The sequence below is a fragment of the Girardinichthys multiradiatus genome, chromosome X, assembly GCF_021462225.1.
Source record: "Girardinichthys multiradiatus isolate DD_20200921_A chromosome X, DD_fGirMul_XY1, whole genome shotgun sequence".
NCBI lineage: Eukaryota > Metazoa > Chordata > Actinopteri > Cyprinodontiformes > Goodeidae > Girardinichthys > Girardinichthys multiradiatus.
The window spans coordinates 20,778,736-20,797,722 of record NC_061817.1 but is presented as its reverse complement, the minus strand read 5'-3'; the positions used below and the strand labels follow the sequence as shown (position 1 = coordinate 20,797,722).

General features: G+C 39.1%; 2 protein-coding genes across 2 annotated transcripts; one reads left to right on the top strand and one right to left on the bottom strand.

The window, feature by feature from the left end:
- Positions 1 to 1,636: 1,636 nt before the first annotated feature.
- LOC124862709 (hydroxyacylglutathione hydrolase, mitochondrial-like) lies at positions 1,637 to 7,848 on the bottom strand. The gene is made up of 9 exons (XM_047356780.1): positions 7,691 to 7,848; positions 7,056 to 7,240; positions 4,661 to 4,725; positions 4,467 to 4,584; positions 4,262 to 4,370; positions 4,067 to 4,170; positions 2,661 to 2,762; positions 2,479 to 2,558; positions 1,637 to 2,371 (listed from the first exon to the last, which is right to left on the bottom strand). The coding sequence occupies exons 1-9, from the start codon at positions 7,755 to 7,757 to the stop codon at positions 2,272 to 2,274; spliced, it is 930 nt and encodes a 309-aa protein (XP_047212736.1). The 5' UTR covers positions 7,758 to 7,848; the 3' UTR covers positions 1,637 to 2,271.
- Positions 7,849 to 8,738: 890 nt separating this feature from the next.
- LOC124862717 (acylpyruvase FAHD1, mitochondrial-like) lies at positions 8,739 to 9,807 on the top strand. Its single transcript, XM_047356790.1, has one exon. It carries the CDS (start codon positions 8,829 to 8,831, stop codon positions 9,489 to 9,491), a length of 663 nt encoding a protein of 220 aa, XP_047212746.1. The 5' UTR covers positions 8,739 to 8,828; the 3' UTR covers positions 9,492 to 9,807.
- The last annotated feature ends 9,180 nt before the right edge of the window (positions 9,808 to 18,987 follow it).

The following is an 18,987-nucleotide window of genomic DNA, read 5'->3' as shown; positions in this document are numbered from 1 at the left end:
AAAATCTCCTGATAGCTAGCTGCATTGACCCTGCCCTTGATAAAACACAGTGGACCAACACCAGCAGCTGACACGGCACCCCAGACCATCACTGACTGTGGGTACTTGACACTGGACTTCTGGCATTTTGGCATTTCCATCTCCCCAGTCTTCCTCCAGACTCTGGCACCTTGATTTCCGAATGACATGCAGAATTTGCTTTCATCCGAAAAAAGTACTTTGGACCACTGAGCAACAGTCCAGTGCTGCTTCTCTGTAGCCCAGGTCAGGCGCTTCTGCCGCTGTTTCTGGTTCAAAAGTGGCTTGACCTGGGGAATGCGGCACCTGTAGCCCATTTCCTGCACACGCCTGTGCACGGTGGCTCTGGATGTTTCTACTCCAGACTCAGTCCACTGCTTCCGCAGGTCCCCCAAGGTCTGGAATCGGCCCTTCTCCACAATCTTCCTCAGGGTCCGGTCACCTCTTCTCGTTGTGCAGCGTTTTCTGCCGCACTTTTTCCTTCCCACAGACTTCCCACTGAGGTGCCTTGATACAGCACTCTGGGAACAGCCTATTCGTTCAGAAATTTCTTTCTGTGTCTTACCCTCTTGCTTGAGGGTGTCAATAGTGGCCTTCTGGACAGCAGTCAGGTCGGCAGTCTTACCCATGATTGGGGTTTTGAGTGATGAACCAGGCTGGGAGTTTTAAAGGCCTCAGGAATCTTTTGCAGGTGTTTAGAGTTAACTCGTTGATTCAGATGATTAGGTTCATAGCTCGTTTAGAGACCCTTTTAATGATATGCTAATTTTGTGAGATAGGAATTTTGGGTTTTCATGAGCTGTATGCCAAAATCATCTGTATTAAGACAATAAAAGACCTGAAATATTTCAGTTATTGTGCAATGAATCTAAAATATATGAATGTTAAATTTTCATCATGACATTATGGAAAATAATGAACTTTATCACAATATGCTAATATTTTGAGAAGGACCTGTATATTCACTTCTCCTCGTGGGTCTCTAACTGGATAGATCACTTTAGGAAGCAAACTTTATTTCCAAATGTGGCTCAAGGAGTTGGACTGAGCTAACTAAAATGTGGCTTTTTTTTTCAAAATGTATTTTAAGTTTGTTAGTTCAAAAAGTCAGTCAGTCATTTTCTACCACTTATTTGATAGTGGGTTGCAGGGAAGCCGGTGCCTATCTCCAGCAGTCTATGGGCGAGAGGCGGGGAACACCCTGGACAGGTTGCCAGTCCATCACAGGGCAACACACAAACAACCATGCACACACTCATTCATACACCTAAGGGCAATTTAGAGTTACCAATTAACCTAACAGTCTTTGGACGCATGCATGGGAAGAACATGCAAACTCCATGCAGAAAGACACCCAGCTGGGAATTGAACCCATGACCTTCTTGCTGCAAGGCAACAGTGCTACCAACTGCACCACCATGCAGCCCTTCAAAACCAGTTCAGCAGTTCAAAAAGTATGATGGGAAATAATAGACTATATAAAATTGTCAAACTGCAGGCATGGTGAGGACAAAGCCGTACCAGTTGATCCATTGTTCAGGTACTGATGGATAGGTGGTACCATAATAGTGCAATATCACTTATGATACTTCAAATAAAAGTGAATCTTTCCATTGACTTGCTTCAAAATGAATGTGTTTTATTGCAATTTCCAAAGAACATCATGCAGTGCTCTTTTAAGATGTGCTTTAGAAACCTTCAGATCTAACCAGTAATGCTGACACCAATCAGTCATGACAAAAAGTAGAAATTAAAAAGTAGTTCTGCTGTGTTTTACTTAAATGAGGCTTTAAGCAAATATAGAACTGACACAGAGAGACAATAAGAATATAACATTAATGTTAATCTTAAACAAAATTACTACTTCATATTAAATCCACTCAGAAACTGTGGACATAAATGACTGATTGTTCCTCATACGGCTCGTTTTGTGAAATGGGTGAAATTTAAAAACTGAATGAAACAGAACGTCAATATATTAACATCTTTTTAGGCATTTACAAATGAAAATAAATTCTTCTCTTAAAGCCATAAGAAACCAGTCCCATCAAATCAGCCAAACAAACCAAATATAACAAAATGATGAAAACATTTAGAGCTTTGATACATCTAGTGGTGAAAGTAAGTACATTCAGTAAGGGGTAAATGTAGTGGATTTATTTAAATGGCTTTCAGGTTGAGTTGTAGTTATTCTTTAATATGATGAAGAACTCGCAGTGCTTGAAGGAGACGAAAACAAGAACACACTGGACTTCACTCCTTAGGAACCCGGAAGCTGTCTTTTTCTTTCCGAAGGCTTCTCATGGTTTCAATCGGATCTGTCTGCTTCACGTGGTCTTGAACAGACTTCTCTCTAAAACAACCATCAAAATCAAAAACAGTGAGCCAGAAAGCGTTTTGTTTAGCTCTAAATAAAGTCTGATCCTCTATTTGAACTAAGTTCAGTGATGCTGTACATACTTTACTCTCATGAAGGGGTTAAATGTAAATTCATCTGCCAAAGTGGACGGAATAGTTGGCTCTCCATCGCTGCACTTCTCCTGCAGAAAAACAAACGGACACACAGGATGTTGTTCATCTTTACAACAACTTGACTTCGTTTTAGACATCAGACTGCAGCAGTGGCACAAAAAGTCCAATACCTTTGCCCATGCAAGCTTCTTCTGAATGACTTCGTTGTGCGGTTCAACATGGCGTGCAAATTTCAGATTGCTGACCGTGTACTCATGGCCGCAGTAAACACGCTTGAAAAACAAACAGAAAAACAGAAGTTAGTTTTTCATTGTTATGAAAGAAGGTACCTATCAGATTATGTTTGCAAACCCCAAAAACTGACAGTGTGATTATAATTTTTGCTTTTATTGTTTCAACTAGTTTTTCCTTGTTGGATCTATGAAATCAACAAATGCTGCATTTCTGTTTTTAAAATATGACTGAATGCAATTATTGTGTACTTATTAGCAGTAGAGTTTAGCATAATGTAGTAAAGCAGCCACTTTGACAGCAGGACATTTTATTACTTTTGGAGGTACATCTGTGTGTAAAAACCAAATGCCCAGTTAAAAGGCCGGTGTCTGTTGATCAGTTAGTTGGACAAAAACCTAAAGTTTTTATGTAGCAAAGAACATCATCTGCATCCATATAAAAAGCCCATTTTTGTTTTAAACCTAGATTTTTCTTCTTTAGGTCATGAAATAAGGAATAAAATCTGTGATCCAATATTTTTCCATACTTATCTTTGATTGGAAAACTGCACAAGAGCCATAACATAATACTTATAACAGATTTTATTTAAAGGCGCCTTTCAGGACACACAAGGTCACCTTACAAAAATAAAAATTATACCCCTTGGACTTTTCCAGATTTTGTCTCATAATCATAAACATCCATGTGTTTTATGTCATAGACCAACACCAAGCAATAAATAACTATGAAGGGAATATTATGTGGTTATCAAATCTGTTTTACAAATAAGTATTCAGCCCAGGTGAGACAATACTTTGCAGGCCAGTATTTGCTGCAGAGACTGAAATTTTTGTCCCTTCTTCTTTGCCAAATAGCTGCAGCTCAGTCAGATTGGACATTCCCAACAAATTCTCAGTTGGATTTAGGTCTGCATTGTGACTGGGTCATTGCGTTGATCTAATCCATTTTATTGGAGCTCTGGCTGTATGTTTAGGGTCACTGTTCTGCTGGAAGATTAATCTCTGCCCCAGTCTCAAGTTTCCTGCAGCCTCTAACAGCTTTTCCTCAGATTTACCCTCCGTCAGCTCTGACCAGCTTCCCTGTTACTGCTGAAGAAGAACATTCCCACAGCATAATGCTGCCTCCACCGTGCTTCACCGTAGGGATGGTGTGTTCAAGGTGCAGAGATTAAAATACAGATAGATGGGCTTTTTTCCTTATTACTAGACTCAGGAAGTCAGTCACAATCGTGCACTACTTTGGGTTAGTTTATCATATAAAACCCAGGCCAATCACACAAACGTTTATGGCTGTATTGAGAAAAAATATGGAGACTTTTAAGAGATATGAACATTGCATTTACTGTTTCAGGAGGAAGACGTCCCAGAATCTCTATCAAGGCTCTGTACATCTGCTCTGCTGTACCCTCGAAGAATTTACCACAGCCAGCCACAAATAACGTGTCACCTGCATGTAGAAGAAAAATAAAAGATGCAACTCGCTGTAGCACACTGAAAGATGGCAAATGAAAAAGGTTAAGGTAACGAGATTTACAAACCAGTGAAAACAGCAGGTGGCTCAGAGCTGTTTTCATTAGTCACATAGTAACAGATGTGACCGGTTGTGTGACAAGGCGTGAACAGGCATTTCACATTGAGTGATCCAAGCTTAAAAATAAGAAAAATAATATAAATGTGACCTCATAAGTTGTGTGGAGCTCACTGTAGTGTTATAATGAGGAAAGAACAATGCTACGGTTTTACCTTGAAGCTGTTGGAGTGGGAAACTTTCTTTGTGATAGCATCAACTCTGTCATCTCCTCCATAGACCTTTAACCCAGGCATCAGCTTCACCATCTTCTCATTTCCCCCTGCATGATCCCTATAAAACATGCTCGGATGAATAAGGTCTGAATTCTGTAAGGCTGGTATGTGTTTGCAGCTGGGTTCAAGCATACCAGTGGTGATGAGTGGTCAGAACGGTTGTGAGTTTAACGCCGTGTTTTCTGACAGCTTCCACAACCTGTTTAAGGCACAGAAAAAAAAAAAAAAGACTCAAAGTGACGTTATGCTACTAGAGGCAAGGATAAATGGAGACAGAATAAAAAGGAAGGTACTCAAGACGTGAATCAAGACTGAGGAGGCTTTCCACGTCAGGTTGAGTCACAGGATGTGAAGAACACTTTAAGTTAAGGGAATATGAGACAATAGATTACTAAATGTAGCCGCTGCCCAGACCAGGGTGGTTAGCTCCAGTTTTCATGTCCTAGATGTTCTCCTTGTCTAACACATCTACATAAAAAAAAAAAAGAGGAAATAAAATAGGGAAAAAAAGCTAATCTGTACCAAATGAATGGTTCATGAATAGGACTCTGTAGAACTTGGTGACACACTGGAAATGTTATTGAGTCATTAATGAAGCAGTGTGTAAGCAGGAACATATACAAAACCTGCAGGACTGGTTCTTGAGGAATGGAGTTGGACACACTAATATGGTTGAGTAATAATTTTCAACTTTTTGTCATAGACTAATATTTAAACCATGTATATAATTGAAATGTATGCTAAAAAACACCCTACAGTTTACAGAGGGTCCGGCAGAGGGTCCGGCCCAGAGCCAGTCTCTACTGTCATTGGGTGAGAGGCGGACAAGCTGCCAGACAGTCATGGGGCAAACACAGAAACACAAAGTAAACAACCAATCACACCCCCTTCGAAGGTTAATTTGAAACCAGATCTTTACTCAACATGCATGCTCTACCCTGCAGCTGGACAGAGGGGCTTCATCTTGATTAATGGTTCTCAAAGTTCTCTGAAGGCAGGTCAAACTTTTTTTTTTGGACTTTGGATGTTTTCCTATTTATTTTCTGTTCGGTTCTTGTACATATTATGCACAATAAAAATGTTTAAAAAAGACAAAAAAAAAAAAAACTTAAAAAACAGAGTTTACCATGGTGTAATGCTGAACAGAATTAATGAAGAATTAATGAAGAAAAGAGATGCCTCACTAAGAAAGTTTAGCAAAACCAGATTAACTGATTATTCGATATATCAAAGTTTGAGAAATAAGGTCATGACATTGCTTAAAAAAAAACAAAGGCAAACTTTTTCCTCAACTTAAAGATGCAAAAGGAAATAGTAAATTGTTATAGAAAAATATTGATAAATTACTTAGAAAAGAGAAAAACACCAGTTATGACATACAGCTCAAAAATAAATGACAATATTGAAAATACTGAAATTTTAGCAATATATTTTAATGAATATTTTATTAATTCTGTTGAGAGGCTAGCCCAGTTGTTCCCAACACATTGCTCTTCCCATTCATTATTCTGTGATACATCAACCTTTAGTCTGACACCTGTTAACGACGCAAAGGTGGAAAAGATTATTGAACAACTTAATAACAGCAAAGCTAAAGACCTGCATGGGTTGGATAGTGTGTTTCTAAAAACCCATGCAGAAAGTCTGATCCCAGTCCTGACAAAAATAATAAATTGGTCCATTAGAGATGGTATATTTCCTGATGCATTAAAAACTGGCGTTGTTATATCTGTATATAAGTCCGGAGAAAAAAGCTTGCTTTCTATGTTGAGGATTTGAATATAATGTTTCATCTGAAAAAGAATGCAAAGCTAAATGTCTGTTTCGAGTTTTCAGTAGTGAAAAAATGTAAAAATTAAACCTTACAGTAATGACCATGACCTTTAGGCTGACTAAAGTGGCTCTTAACTGATGTTTATGTCAAAGTCACTAAAAAGGGATAGTTTATTGAAAACTTCCTGGCAAAATGTTGTTTGTTTTTTTAAATTAAGACATATTTTGTTTTCATTTCACCTTTTAAAATCCTTTAACCGTCTTAATTTTTTACCTTTAAATCTTCGTATCAAAATATTCTCTTTGGGCTCGTTCAGGTGACTTTTATGTTCTTCCCAACTCGTTTAAATATTTTGGAAATATACCTGATTATAGGAACCCCCTATACATACTAAAGACTCCTTGAACTGAATATCTTTTGGCCATTACATTCCAGGAGGTGTCCGTATTAGATACTCACACTTGATACAAGTTATAGGGCCAAATACAAAGGTGCAAAGGTCACAGAGAGAGGTGGATAAACAGTAAAGACAGCAAAAAAAAAAAAAAAAAAAAATGAATCCTCCAAAATGAATACAAAAAGAGTAAACGGATATATAAAGAAAAGTTGTGTACCACCCTCAGAAAACTTGCAGATAAACTTGAAGAGCAGATTCATTGATTAGAAAGTTTGGCTCTTTAACTAAATATCAGAGTAACTACACTTTATTTTGGAAATATGACAGCTGTCTTAATCCCTGCGATATAAAAACGGACCTTTATGGGCTCCACGGGGTCAACAATGGCAGCTTCTTTAGAGTCTTCATCAATCAGCAGGTACATGTAGTTGTCACTGAGCGCTGGCACAAGTTCGACCCTCATGTTGGCTTGTTGGACCAGGTGGGATTTCCTCACCGTGCTGTGAAGACGAGCGGCTGCCTGGGCCTTCACTTCCACAGGTGCTTCATAGAAGGAGACAAGACGGAGTGTGTTGATAAAAGCACTCTGAGGTTGTCTTTATAACTTTGTTTCGGTTGTTTTGTTTCTATGGTCGAGAACTGGTAATTATAACTCATTTTATGCTATCAAAATGAACGAACTGGACGACGTGATGACGTGTGTACATCAGCGCTACGACCGTAAAAGTAAACGTTAGCTTAAACCTCCGCCTTATAAAACACACTTAAAACGCGTTTTTTTTTTTTCCCAATCAATATTTGAACATCAGTCTCAACTTTGTTCTATGCACAAATAAAAACAGTAACAATAATAAACCAGACAGGCCGGAGTCCTCACCTCACTGGCGACGCAAACATAAACACATCATCAGCATTAAAGTACGTGAGGTCGACCTAAAGCAGGCTAACATGCTACATATTAGCAAACTGCGGAATAAAACAATGCGGACGTACCAAACTTTAGCGCTGTAGCTGCTCCTATCAGAGTGCAGGCACCCCCTACAAGTGACTTGATTAACATTACAGTGACTGCAGTCTTATCACGGCTGAACAAACCAGAAAAGTTTGGTTTTGGTCCAGTTCCGCCTCCGCCTCCCTTTTGAACTCCATCCTCCTAGGCATTACCAATCAAATCTGATCGCATTTTATCTAAATAATGATCGTCGGTCAGTAGATGTGCATTTGATCAACACGTGCGATTTATTTTATACGAAGAATTAACTTGATAAACGGGTCAGACATTAAAAAGTTATGTTTTTGATCTCAAGTTGTATTTACGTACACGTATCCTCTGACTTGCCGTAGGTTAATGAGCAAGTTCTTAGGCATAGATATAGAAGTATCAAACGTTGCATTAACCCGGCTCGGACTTCCCCGCCATATTGTGAGTGTCAGTGTTGACAATATAATTATAAAAATAGGTTGATTATACTATTACTAATACAATTTGTTATTATTATTATTATTATTATTAATCTTATTTCACAACAACAATAATGTCAGCGTGCTTGTTTTTGTCCTATTCCATTTAATTAGTTTTGTTCTTGATTTATTGTACCTTTTTACTGATTTCTTAGTTTTTTTTTCAATTTTTTCATTCCCTTGTAATCCACTTTGGTCATCAGTGTTACTTTTAAATGTACTGTAGAAAGCCCTGCATGGAAAAGCAGGTATAGAAGGTGATAAAGGATTGATGGATGAACAGAGAGAGAGGGAGATAAATGGACTGATGGGCGAACGGAAGGGCAAATCTGTGGATATATTTTCAGATGTTAAATATTTTTGATTTGCAGGTATTGTTCTTTGTCTTTATGATCCCCATTAGTAGTTCTAAAATGTGTGTGTATTATTGAATTTTCCATTCACTGAACGTCAACTCTTCTAGTTTCCAATAATTCTATGTTTCAATAGACAAACCTGCCACTCGTAATATGGCGGACGCGCTGACGTATCGTTTCTACGGATCAACGAAGCTAAAGCGGCATCTAAACTCCTTTATGTCTATGGTTTTATTTCCGGTCGGTCAAAGTATCCAGTGCTGATCCTCTCACAGCGCCTCAACACATACTTACTAAGCTAAAGTTTATCCACAATGACAGCGCGGAATATATCTCGGTTCTGGGAGTGGGGACGGAAGATAATTTGCGTCGGGAGAAACTATGCAGACCACGCTAAAGAGCTGAAAAATGCCATTCCCACAGAGCCTGTCCTGTTCTTGAAACCCCCGTCTGCGTATGTGAGAGAGGGCTCCCCCATCCTGGTGCCTCTGTACAGCAGCAACCTGCACCACGAGGTGGAGTTAGGGGTGGTCATCGGCAAAGGGGGCACAGCCATCCCCCAGTCCACCGCCATGGAGCATGTGGCGGGCTACGCTCTGTGCTTGGACATGACAGCCCGAGACATCCAGGACGAGTGCAAGTCCAAGGGTCTTCCCTGGACCCTGGCCAAGGCCTTTAACACCTCCTGTCCTGTCAGCGACTTCATCCCCAAAGAGCGCATCCCTGACCCGGGGAACGTCAAGCTCTGGTTGAAGGTGAACGACCAGCTGCGGCAGAGCGGCTGCACCTCGCAGATGATCTTCTCGGTCCCCTATCTGATCAGCTACATCAGCGACTTCATCAGTCTGGAGGAGGGGGACCTAATTCTGACCGGGACTCCTAAAGGAGTCTCCGCCGTGCAGGAGCACGATGAGCTGCAGGCTGGCATCGAGGACATAGTTATGATGAACTTCAAAGTGGAGAGACCAGACCACTAGGAAGAAAAAAACCTGAGAGCAACCAGCAGATGGCAGTACTGAGCCACCAACTATCTTATTATTTGCCTTAATCAGGATTTGATTAATTTAAAGATTATTGTGTGATCAGGTTAATCTAAGCTGCACTTTAATTATCAGTTGTACTGTAAACGGAACTCCAATGCGGATCAGGGATGTAAAAACCTTTTGTAGTGGACAATGTTTCTGACTTAAACAGCAGACGTAAACATTTTAATAAACAGTTGTTAAGGTGTTTTATTACAAAGCTTCAACATCTAAAATTAAATTCCAAGTAAAATGAATAATTCTGTTCACACATGGTTCCCATTGTTTCCCAGTAAGAGTTTTGTTTTTTATGTTCTATGAAGAATTGAGTTTGTGGTAGGGCTGAAACAACTAATAGGATTAATCATGATTAATCGATTCAAAGGCAACTAATTTATTAATTGAATAATTGTTACCAGAGTGTGCACACTCGATAACATGCCATTTGCTGAAAAACAGCCCACTCAGAGCAATTATTAGGCCAAAACTGTACAAAAAATATAGAGATTTTGCATTTAAAATGAAAAACCTCTTTTGTCTAAATATGCTTCAAATTTAATATGCTCATAAATATGTCCAGAACCCCTCATGTGGCATAGTTTTAGCCTTACTTGGTTCAAATTCTGTAAAAGATCTCCTATTAAGCACCTTTAGCTATCCAACTATTATTCAGTTAATCAAAATAATAGTCAACAGATTAATCAATTAGCAAAATAATTGTTAGTTGCAGGGGTAGTTTGTGGCATACCAAGAAACTAAATTGCGTTTTAGGGATTCCAGAAATTCACTCTTCAATACATTTCCATTTGTTCAAGTATTGGGGTGTTAAATTCATAGGAAATATAAAGAAAAAATACAGATTTTTAAATGGGTAAATTCTGTGTATAATTCAGAATATTTTAAACATCTTGTGTTGAATGCTGAAACTCCTAAATTACTTTAATGTCAAATTTGATTTTAAAAGTTTTGTTTTTGACGCTTAGAAGGGTTGCATTCATAATCAGCTTTGTCACATCCAGAGAACTATAGATTCCTTTATTTTATAGGTTTGTTGCTGATTAAATCCAACATTCTTTGAAAAACATTTTTTGTTAGAATGTTTTCAATATTAGTCCTTTCAGTACAATCAAATCAATTAAATTCAGTTTTATTTATATAGCGCCAATTCACAACACATGTCGTCTCAAGGCACTTCACAAAGGGTTTGGAATGGTGTAGGGTTGTTGGGGAGGTTAGAATAAACTACTGAGAGTTAGAGTTTGGCCATTTTAGAATGGGCTATGTGTAGAGGTACTAAGTAAAATAAACTGACAAGGTTTGTCCATCTAGAGCCCACATTGTTATACTAAAAACTACAAGGATTGGGGGTACCTCTCTCTGTCTGACTGATCAAGAAGGTAACATTTTCTTGTATTGAGTAGTTTTCTAAATTAAATCTTGGCTCTGGGTGTTCTTTATGTGCACATTGAATTTTCAACCCAAGCACAGGAGTCCTGCACACCAGATTCCAGGAATGTGAAAAAATAGGTTAGTTAGTGGTTCTAAATTGACCTTGGAATCTATGTTCTAGTTGTTTTCTCATTATATCATTAATTTCAAGTTGACAAAGTTCTGTAGTTGGATGAGACCAACATCAAGCTCTTTGGCATCGATTTAACCTGCTGGTTTTGAAAGAAGAAGAAGTACTGATATTGGCAAAGGACACCATCACCACAATCAAGCATAGTTCTGGGACTTTCCAGGATGACTTCATTGCATTGAGGGGCCCATGAACAGACTTCCTTTGGTTGTGCTTAGGTTTTGAAATCCATCCATTTTCTATACCCACTTCTTCCAAACTGGGTCGCAGGGGAGCTGGCACCTTTCTCCAGTGGTCTATGGGCGCGAGGCAGGTTACACCATGGACAGGTCACCGGTTCTTCACAGGGCAGCACATTGACAAATGTGGAACAACAACCAATCACACACCCTTTCATACTTCAGGGAAATGTAGAGAGACCATTTAACAGTCATGTTTTTGGACTGTCGGAGGAAACCAGAGTACCCGGTGAGAACCCACACATGCATGGTGAGAACATGCAAACTCCATGCAGAAAGACTTCAGGTTGGGATTTGAACCTAGGACCTAATAACTGCAAGGCAACAGTGCTACAAAGTGTGCCACCATGATTCCCTGTTTTGGAAATGGTTCTTTTTATACATTTTGGATTGTTTCCCTTCAACGGTTGGATGCTCAATCCTCTGCTCGGTATTACAATACAAAATAAGAAAAACATTGTAATATATTATAAAAAAAATCACTCATGGTTAAATTGTAATAATGAGTTCCAGGATGTGTATCTTTAACGTAGCCACATTGTTTAGAGTTTTTTTGTAACATCTTTTCCAGGTTCGGGTGTTGTTCTCCCACGGGCTTCTCTCTTTTCAACATCAAACAAAGTCTCCATCAACCTGTCCCAAGCTCCTCTGCTGCAACCTGAGTCAGACTACATCATCATGCCTCACCTGTAGGGCAGGTTATCTGTAAACCTCACCTACCCAGGTCCTCAGGGAACCCATGTCTCCATCATTCTAACATTTATCACAAATTTAATAAGAGCTGGGAGTTGGGAAGTGCATTCATAGACCATTTTCCCCCACCACAAGGTCAGAGTGGAGCTTTGTATCATGTATGTTCGCAGCAGATGTCGTCTTTTATGAGATATGAATCATACAACTCCTCTTCTTTTGTCTGACCGGTAAGTATTACCTTCTCCCAGCTATTAACAAAGGCATCAAAGCCCGACCTCAGCTCTGATTTAACGCTCACCACATTAACTGGCGATGTTGTCACCAAGGCCCAGCCTGAGAAGGTATATTTGACTCTTCTGAGGGGAGCATGGATTACAAGAAGACCACAGGTTTCCGATCTAGCACAAACCAGCAGTGATGTCAGTCGGGACGTGAAAACGTAGCCAAACGGTGGAGCTTTAAGGGCAATGTTGTGTGAGCTGAAGAGATCAGAGTTTAAAGATGATTTATCATTTACATGAACAAACTGGAGTCTGTCAGACAAATAAGATTTAAACCAGCCATTCTGGTTTATGTTCTCTATCTGTAAGATTTCCCCTTGGTTAGTTTGTGTCCTTGGACTTCTGTTTTGGTCCTGTCATGTTTTGTTTTCACTCTCTGCCTTTGCCAAAGCAATCAGCTTCATCTGGTCCCCCTGTTCATGCCATTCAGTTTGTGTTTTCACCTGTGTCTTGCCCTTTATATACCCTTCTATTCTGTTTACTCCTTACTGGATTATTTTGCTCTGTTCATGCCAAGCCTGTTTATGATTGTGTGCTTTTGTCAAGTGAAGCCAAGCCAAGTCCCTGTTTATATTTTGCTCATACCTGCATCACTAGTCCATTGCAGGACAGAGTGAGATTATGCGAGTGAAATTAAATAAAAATTGTATGCCTTTTTACACATTTTTTGCCTGTTTTGCTTATAAATGTGGAGAGTGCTGTATTTTAGCCTCATCGGGGAGATTCCCTACGGCCTACTAGGTGAAAAACAATAGATGATTAATTGAAGTACGATACATGTCTCAGGTCCTGTGTAAGGTGTTGGGTGGATTTCTTTCCCCTAACAACAGGCTCCTGCTTAACAGCTGTTAACACAATTCACCCACAGCACAAAAGACTTTGGTTGTTTCAGAGTGGAGTTTCCGTGTTTCCCCAAGATGAATGTTGGGTTGAGTGAGTGAGTGCATGCAGGCTTGTCTGTTTCTATGCCTTCAGTTAAGTGGATAAAGAAAATATAATAACTATTAATGATTACATTTAAATCACTAGTAATGTGCTGTAAATGGTGCTCAAAATTCTTTTGTCCTCCATCTGTCCAGCTTTGTCATGCTATCATGTTTAGGCCCAAAGGCAGGCACAGAGAATAAATGAAAAGCAGCCCAAACTGGAACTTTACAGAAAAAAACATAAAAATAAATATACTTTTAAGGATTGTGAAAAGAAGTCTGGCTTATTAAACCAAAATATAAATAAGTTACAGATGAAAGTAATTTGAGGTATAGTTCTTTTACAGTTGATTTAGTACCTATGTGAAGATTCACCTAATTTAACTCAAAATCCCTGACAAAGATACCTAACTCAATGTCAGTTTGATCACACACCATATAACTTTGGTGAGGCTTTATACCGTTCATTCTTTGGCTGAATAAGGCCTTTTCTCCTGGAAGACAGAAGGTCCATCATGTGAAAGAGTTTTGCAGCCTGATTGTCTGCATCTTTTCCTATCTGCATTTTCAGAAAAATGGGTATTCGTGATGCCCGGCTTCGTGTGCTGTACTGACTGCCACCAGACGGGCCTGTGGTGTGGCTATTCTAAGGAAACAACCACCAACACACAGAAACTTCGGAGGCTCTGAGTCAGAGAGGATGCAGGAGACGTGGAACATCACTGAAAAACACGCTCACAAGGTTGGCAAATTAATTTAATTTGATATTTTTGGACACACAGAGGGGCTATCTTGCATGTCAGGACTCCAAGCGTGTTATTCTTGCACGTTAACCTCATGCTCACTGTGAAGTGTCTTCCTCTAATAAATCCCAAGATCTTGATAAATTTTGACTGATACTCAGGCATATGTAATTGTCATGCTTTGCACAAATATCCATATCCTTTTAACATTTTAACATTTTGTCTGTCAGGATCTGGGTTGTGTTTGTGTTTTTGTGCTTGCTACATGTGCTCATTTTCAGACGGTGCTGGAGCTCCCAGGTGTGCTGGGTGACAGGTACGACTTATTTCCACTGATTACTCTGAGGAGTACTTAAGCAGGAGGCTGCCAGCACTTCGATGCCAGAGTGTTTTGCCACCAGTGGTACAAGCTCGAGCCAAACACAAAGTTTATGCTTTGTTCTTCGACCTCGTGTAGCTTTGTCTTTGCTCCTTTTGCAGATTTAGAAAGCCTAAGCTTTGGATCTATGTCACTGTGTACTGATTATGTCTCCAGAAGTTACTCTGGATGATCAAGCCTATCTACGCTCTGTGGATTTCATATCCTATCTCCTGTCTTCGTTTGGATTTGCATTAAGCTGGCAGTTTCCTGCTCCCATCGTCTCCTGGACCAAGTCGTAAGCGTAACCTGTCCACCCTCCAACGTAAGCATCTGCACACCGAACTCATTCCTGTCCGCTCCAAGCTCACACTGAATAGCACCCAAGAAACCTTCTACGTACTTGCCTTCGTTAAACCTGGATCCTGAATCTCTCTACCCCTGGCGTCCTGACCACAGCTACCTAGTAAGCTGAACTCACAATCATTTTAGTTTATTGTTCTTAGTTTCATTTACTTTCCATTTCCCTGTATTCACTCAACCTTTTCCCCTCTCTCCATACAATGAGATTTTCGACCATCACGTTCCTGATTATCATTGTTGGATGGGTGCAAAAACTTGTTATCACTCATGTAAAAACTTTGTGTTGCAAGGCACCTGCACTATGCCTTCCTCCCTGTGTGTGTGAATTATTGTTATCTCTGTGTGAACCAGCCTCCTTTCTGTCTCACACACATACACCCTGTCTGAACTGTTTGTTGAATTGTGTATATAAATAAAGAGATAGGGTGTCAAAACTTTGTAGTTGCACTGCAAAGTGGGCTACCCTTGCTGCAAGTAACTCTGACTGTATCGTTCTTACCTCTGAGTTGACTAAATAATACCTAACAATCATCTTCCAAATAAACAACCTTTTTTCTCATTCTATTCTCTGGAGTGTTCTCTGTATGTGGGTCAGATCTATTGCAAATAAAATGACTGTCACTCTACAAACCACACATTCAAAAGCACTATCAGGATTTAGATCCACCTTTCACTCTTACAGCTGAAAGTATGTTAATTGTAACAATTAAACATCTAAACACACTGACATTTTTTTTTGCCCATTGTTCTAGTTTATATAGTGACTCACCAAAGATTCCTTTTATCGTGTTGTCGTGACAAACATTGCATTTTCGTATAAATAAAAAAAACTGAAAGGTGTGGTTTGGATTTGTATTCACTCTCCATGAGTCAATACCTTGAGGAACAACCTTCTGCTGCAATTAAAGCCACATGTTGCAGCCACATGTCTACCAATTTTGAACATCTATAGAGACCAACCCATTCTTTGCAAAATATCTCAGGTCATTCCTTTGAGCTCTGGCTGCATTGTTGGGTAAAAGGTTTTCCTCCAGAATTGTCCTGCATGGAGCTCCATCCATCTTCCCATTAACTCTGACCAGTTTCCGTGGCCCTGCTGAAAAAGCCGAAAGCATCCCCACAGCATGATGCTGCCACCAAAATGTCTCACAGTGCTCCTTGATGATCTTAATGATGCTGTAGGTTTAATACTGTTCCCCAACAGACATCTGAGGCAAAACAGCTGCAATTGAGATCAATCTACACACGGAAGGACTTTATTTACTAATTAGATGACCTCTAAAGGTAAATAATTGGACTTTATTTTTAATAAAGTACATTGATGATTGTGGTTGTAACTTGACAACATTCTGAAACGTTTAAGGAGCAAGAATAGCTTTGCAAGGTGCTGTAGGCATTTTACTAGTCATTCAAAACTGTGGCTCTGTAATTGTTACAGAAGCATAAATGGGAGCTTTGATAAATAAAATGATTTAAAAAGCACTGGTGAATAACCTCTTTGGTTCAGTTAACAGAGCTGTAGCTGAATTATTTCAGGAGAAACCTTTCTGGTTTTATTGGCTAAATATAAAACACTTTACTTAAAGGACAAATGTGGCCCCAGTCAAATGAAAATGAATGGCTTTCCAAAAGCATTTCTACAGATTTTTATTTTTAGTATGAAAGTTTTCCCTCTATTTGGCAGCAGTGTCTCCATTCGTACCTCGTAAAATGACTGCAAGCATGTGTGAATTTTCATCCTCCATCTTTTCCAATCAAGGCCCTATAAGTAGACAAGAGTTGGTATTTTAAAAGCTAAAAAAAACAACTGTAGAAGCCTTTGCAGAAGCATGTGTGTCCAGAAAAACAACTTTATGAAATGCAATAAAATTCCCAAGCCTATATTCATGTAACAGCTCCTGTGACCAAAATCTTTCCAGCTTATATCACTCTCATCAATTAAAGTTGGGAGTCACAATTCCCTTGGATTTAACAAGATTGTATTAATGCCTGACCAGAAAGAGACAAAATCCCAATGCCTTATACTAAATCTCTCTTTGAATGAACGGAGCTGTCTTTCAGGAAATCCATTTTTTATACTCACTTTTAAACTTTAGCTTTTATTGCCTTTGGTTGATTTTGTACCCTTTTCCCCCATTTCAGGTGTTAAAAACAAATCGGAGCTATGAAATCACAATGGATTTATGGGAATTACCTTAATGTTACTTACCAGCTGAAAAATACCTCCCCATCTGCAGAGCCCACTAATGTGGTCTGGAGAACAGAATCAAACCCCTACAGAAAACTAATGGATGTCATCTGGATACAGTCATCTTCTTTGTTTTTGCAGTAGAAAGGCTGAGTTCATTGAGTACATTATTTTCTAACCAGAAAATCAGTTCTAAACTTTATCTCATGTATGTGTGTGTGAGGAAAATCTCATTAAGGCTGGAATAATCATGTGGTAAAAATGTGTGTGTTCCTGTGTGTGACTTCAGCTGTGCAGTGATTTTTATAAATGACAAGAATGAGCATGCAGTGTAAAATCACCGTCCATTTTATATTCTCAACATTAATGGCATATTTCATTATATATTAAATTAAAAAAATATTATGCAGCATTAAGCTTTAGAACATTAAAATCATAAAATAAAATAAAAAATTGAATAGTTTGAAAAAGGTATATATTAGGATCAAATCAGACCATAAGGTCTATAAAATGAAGTTTGGCTAAATTTAGATGTGAGTGTCATGATATATGGGTGTTTTTGGGTTCTTATTATTCTTGATTGGTTTTGAATCATGCTTCTGTTTATTATTTTCCTGGTCATACTTTAGTTTTTGTGTTCTAGTTCATGTTTTGTCAAGTTAGGTTTTTGGATCTGGTTATGCTTTAATTTCATAGTTTACTATTTGTGTTTCTATTAGTTTATATTCAAGAATCTCTGTTCTGCTCCAGCCACGTTTTGTTCTCTCCTGTCTGTTTTCAATCGTCTTCATTCGGTTCACCTGCACCTAGCATTCAGTCTCCTCGTTTCACCTGGTTCTTGCTTCATATATACACAACTGTTCTGTTCATTCCTCACAGAAACATTTTGGATAATTCACTCACTGTTCTTGTCCTTTTGCTCATGCCAAGCCTGTCTTGCCAGCCTGCCCATGTCTGTTTTTGCCGTCACCCTCTGAAGTAAGTTTTTTGTTCATTAAATAAATTCACCTACCGCCATGCTGCCTGTCCGTCTGCATTCCGGAGTCCTCTGCTACACAAGCTGTGATAGTGAGTCATAAAATTTGACAAAATGCTAATGACCTACACAGTTTGCTTTGGTGGCTACAAGAGCAGGTGGGTCTTTATGTTTTAGACTGAAAAGGAGAAGGTCAAATAAAGTCTTGATTCCTTAGAAAACAGTGAAACACCCTTTTAAATTTGCCCCTAAAAAGAATCAGCAAATCTAATACAGATTTCAACATCTTTGGCCAAACATGCTATGATTTAACAGCTCTATATTCTCACACTGAACAACTGGGATGGGGCAGCCCAACTGGGAATGCCCAGTCCCTACTAACTACTTGACAACGGCAATGGAAAACTTATCCAGGAAGACCCCAGACAAAGGTTTCCTTTCACTCAAGGGTTTGAGCCACCTAATGACAGGATAGCGCTCTGAGCAGTGAGCCACATTACCTGTATCATAACAGGCCACTGCTTGCCAGTCCTTCTTAAACTCATTTGATTTTCTCACATAATTACAAGTGTTCAGTGAAAGCTGTAGATTATCTGAAGTATGATGTCATGCTGATGTAGGGAAAGTTTACCTCTGGGATTGTCCTCTAAGGACATTAATTACTTTCCCAGATGCTAGAATAAATGTATCTGTTAATGCCTGCTGCTGGGCTGGCACAGAAATCCTTCTACCACCAAGAGTATTAATACAGAGTCATAAAATATTTCAAGGATGAAGTTGGTCTTGGATATTTAAAATTTCAGAGTGGGTCTTTAAAAACTAATGCCAGGGATAACAGGAAACAGAAATCTGGACTGAAATTAGTGGAGGCAGGAGGTGCTGAGTGTGTGAACAAAGTGTGTGTGGGCTTTATGAAACTCATAAATACAAACTGAGTGGAGCCATTTTACTCACGACCCACAAACATTTCCACAAATAAAACTCAGTCTTAATCTGTTTGATAAAATTTTTTGTCTTTTTTTATTTAAATTTCCATTCATCATGGAACTTGGGGTATGTTTCATTTCTCTAATGGGTTCCTATCCTTGGTTGTTTCACCACTGAA

What these genes read in the sequence shown, in the direction of transcription:
- LOC124862717 (XM_047356790.1), top strand. Translation starts at nt 8,829, where the DNA reads ATGACAGCGCGGAATATATCTCGGTTCTGGGAGTGGGGACGGAAGATA.
- LOC124862709 (XM_047356780.1), bottom strand. Translation starts at nt 7,757, where the DNA reads ATGTTAATCAAGTCACTTGTAGGGGGTGCCTGCACTCTGATAGGAGCA. An exon ending in CCCACTCCAACAGCTTCAAG is followed by an intron (nt 4,371 to 4,466) that starts GTAAAACCGTAG and finishes CTTATTTTTAAG; the next exon opens with CTTGGATCACTCAATGTGAA. An exon ending in AACCCCTTCATGAGAGTAAA is followed by an intron (nt 2,372 to 2,478) that starts GTATGTACAGCA and finishes TGGTTGTTTTAG; the next exon opens with AGAGAAGTCTGTTCAAGACC.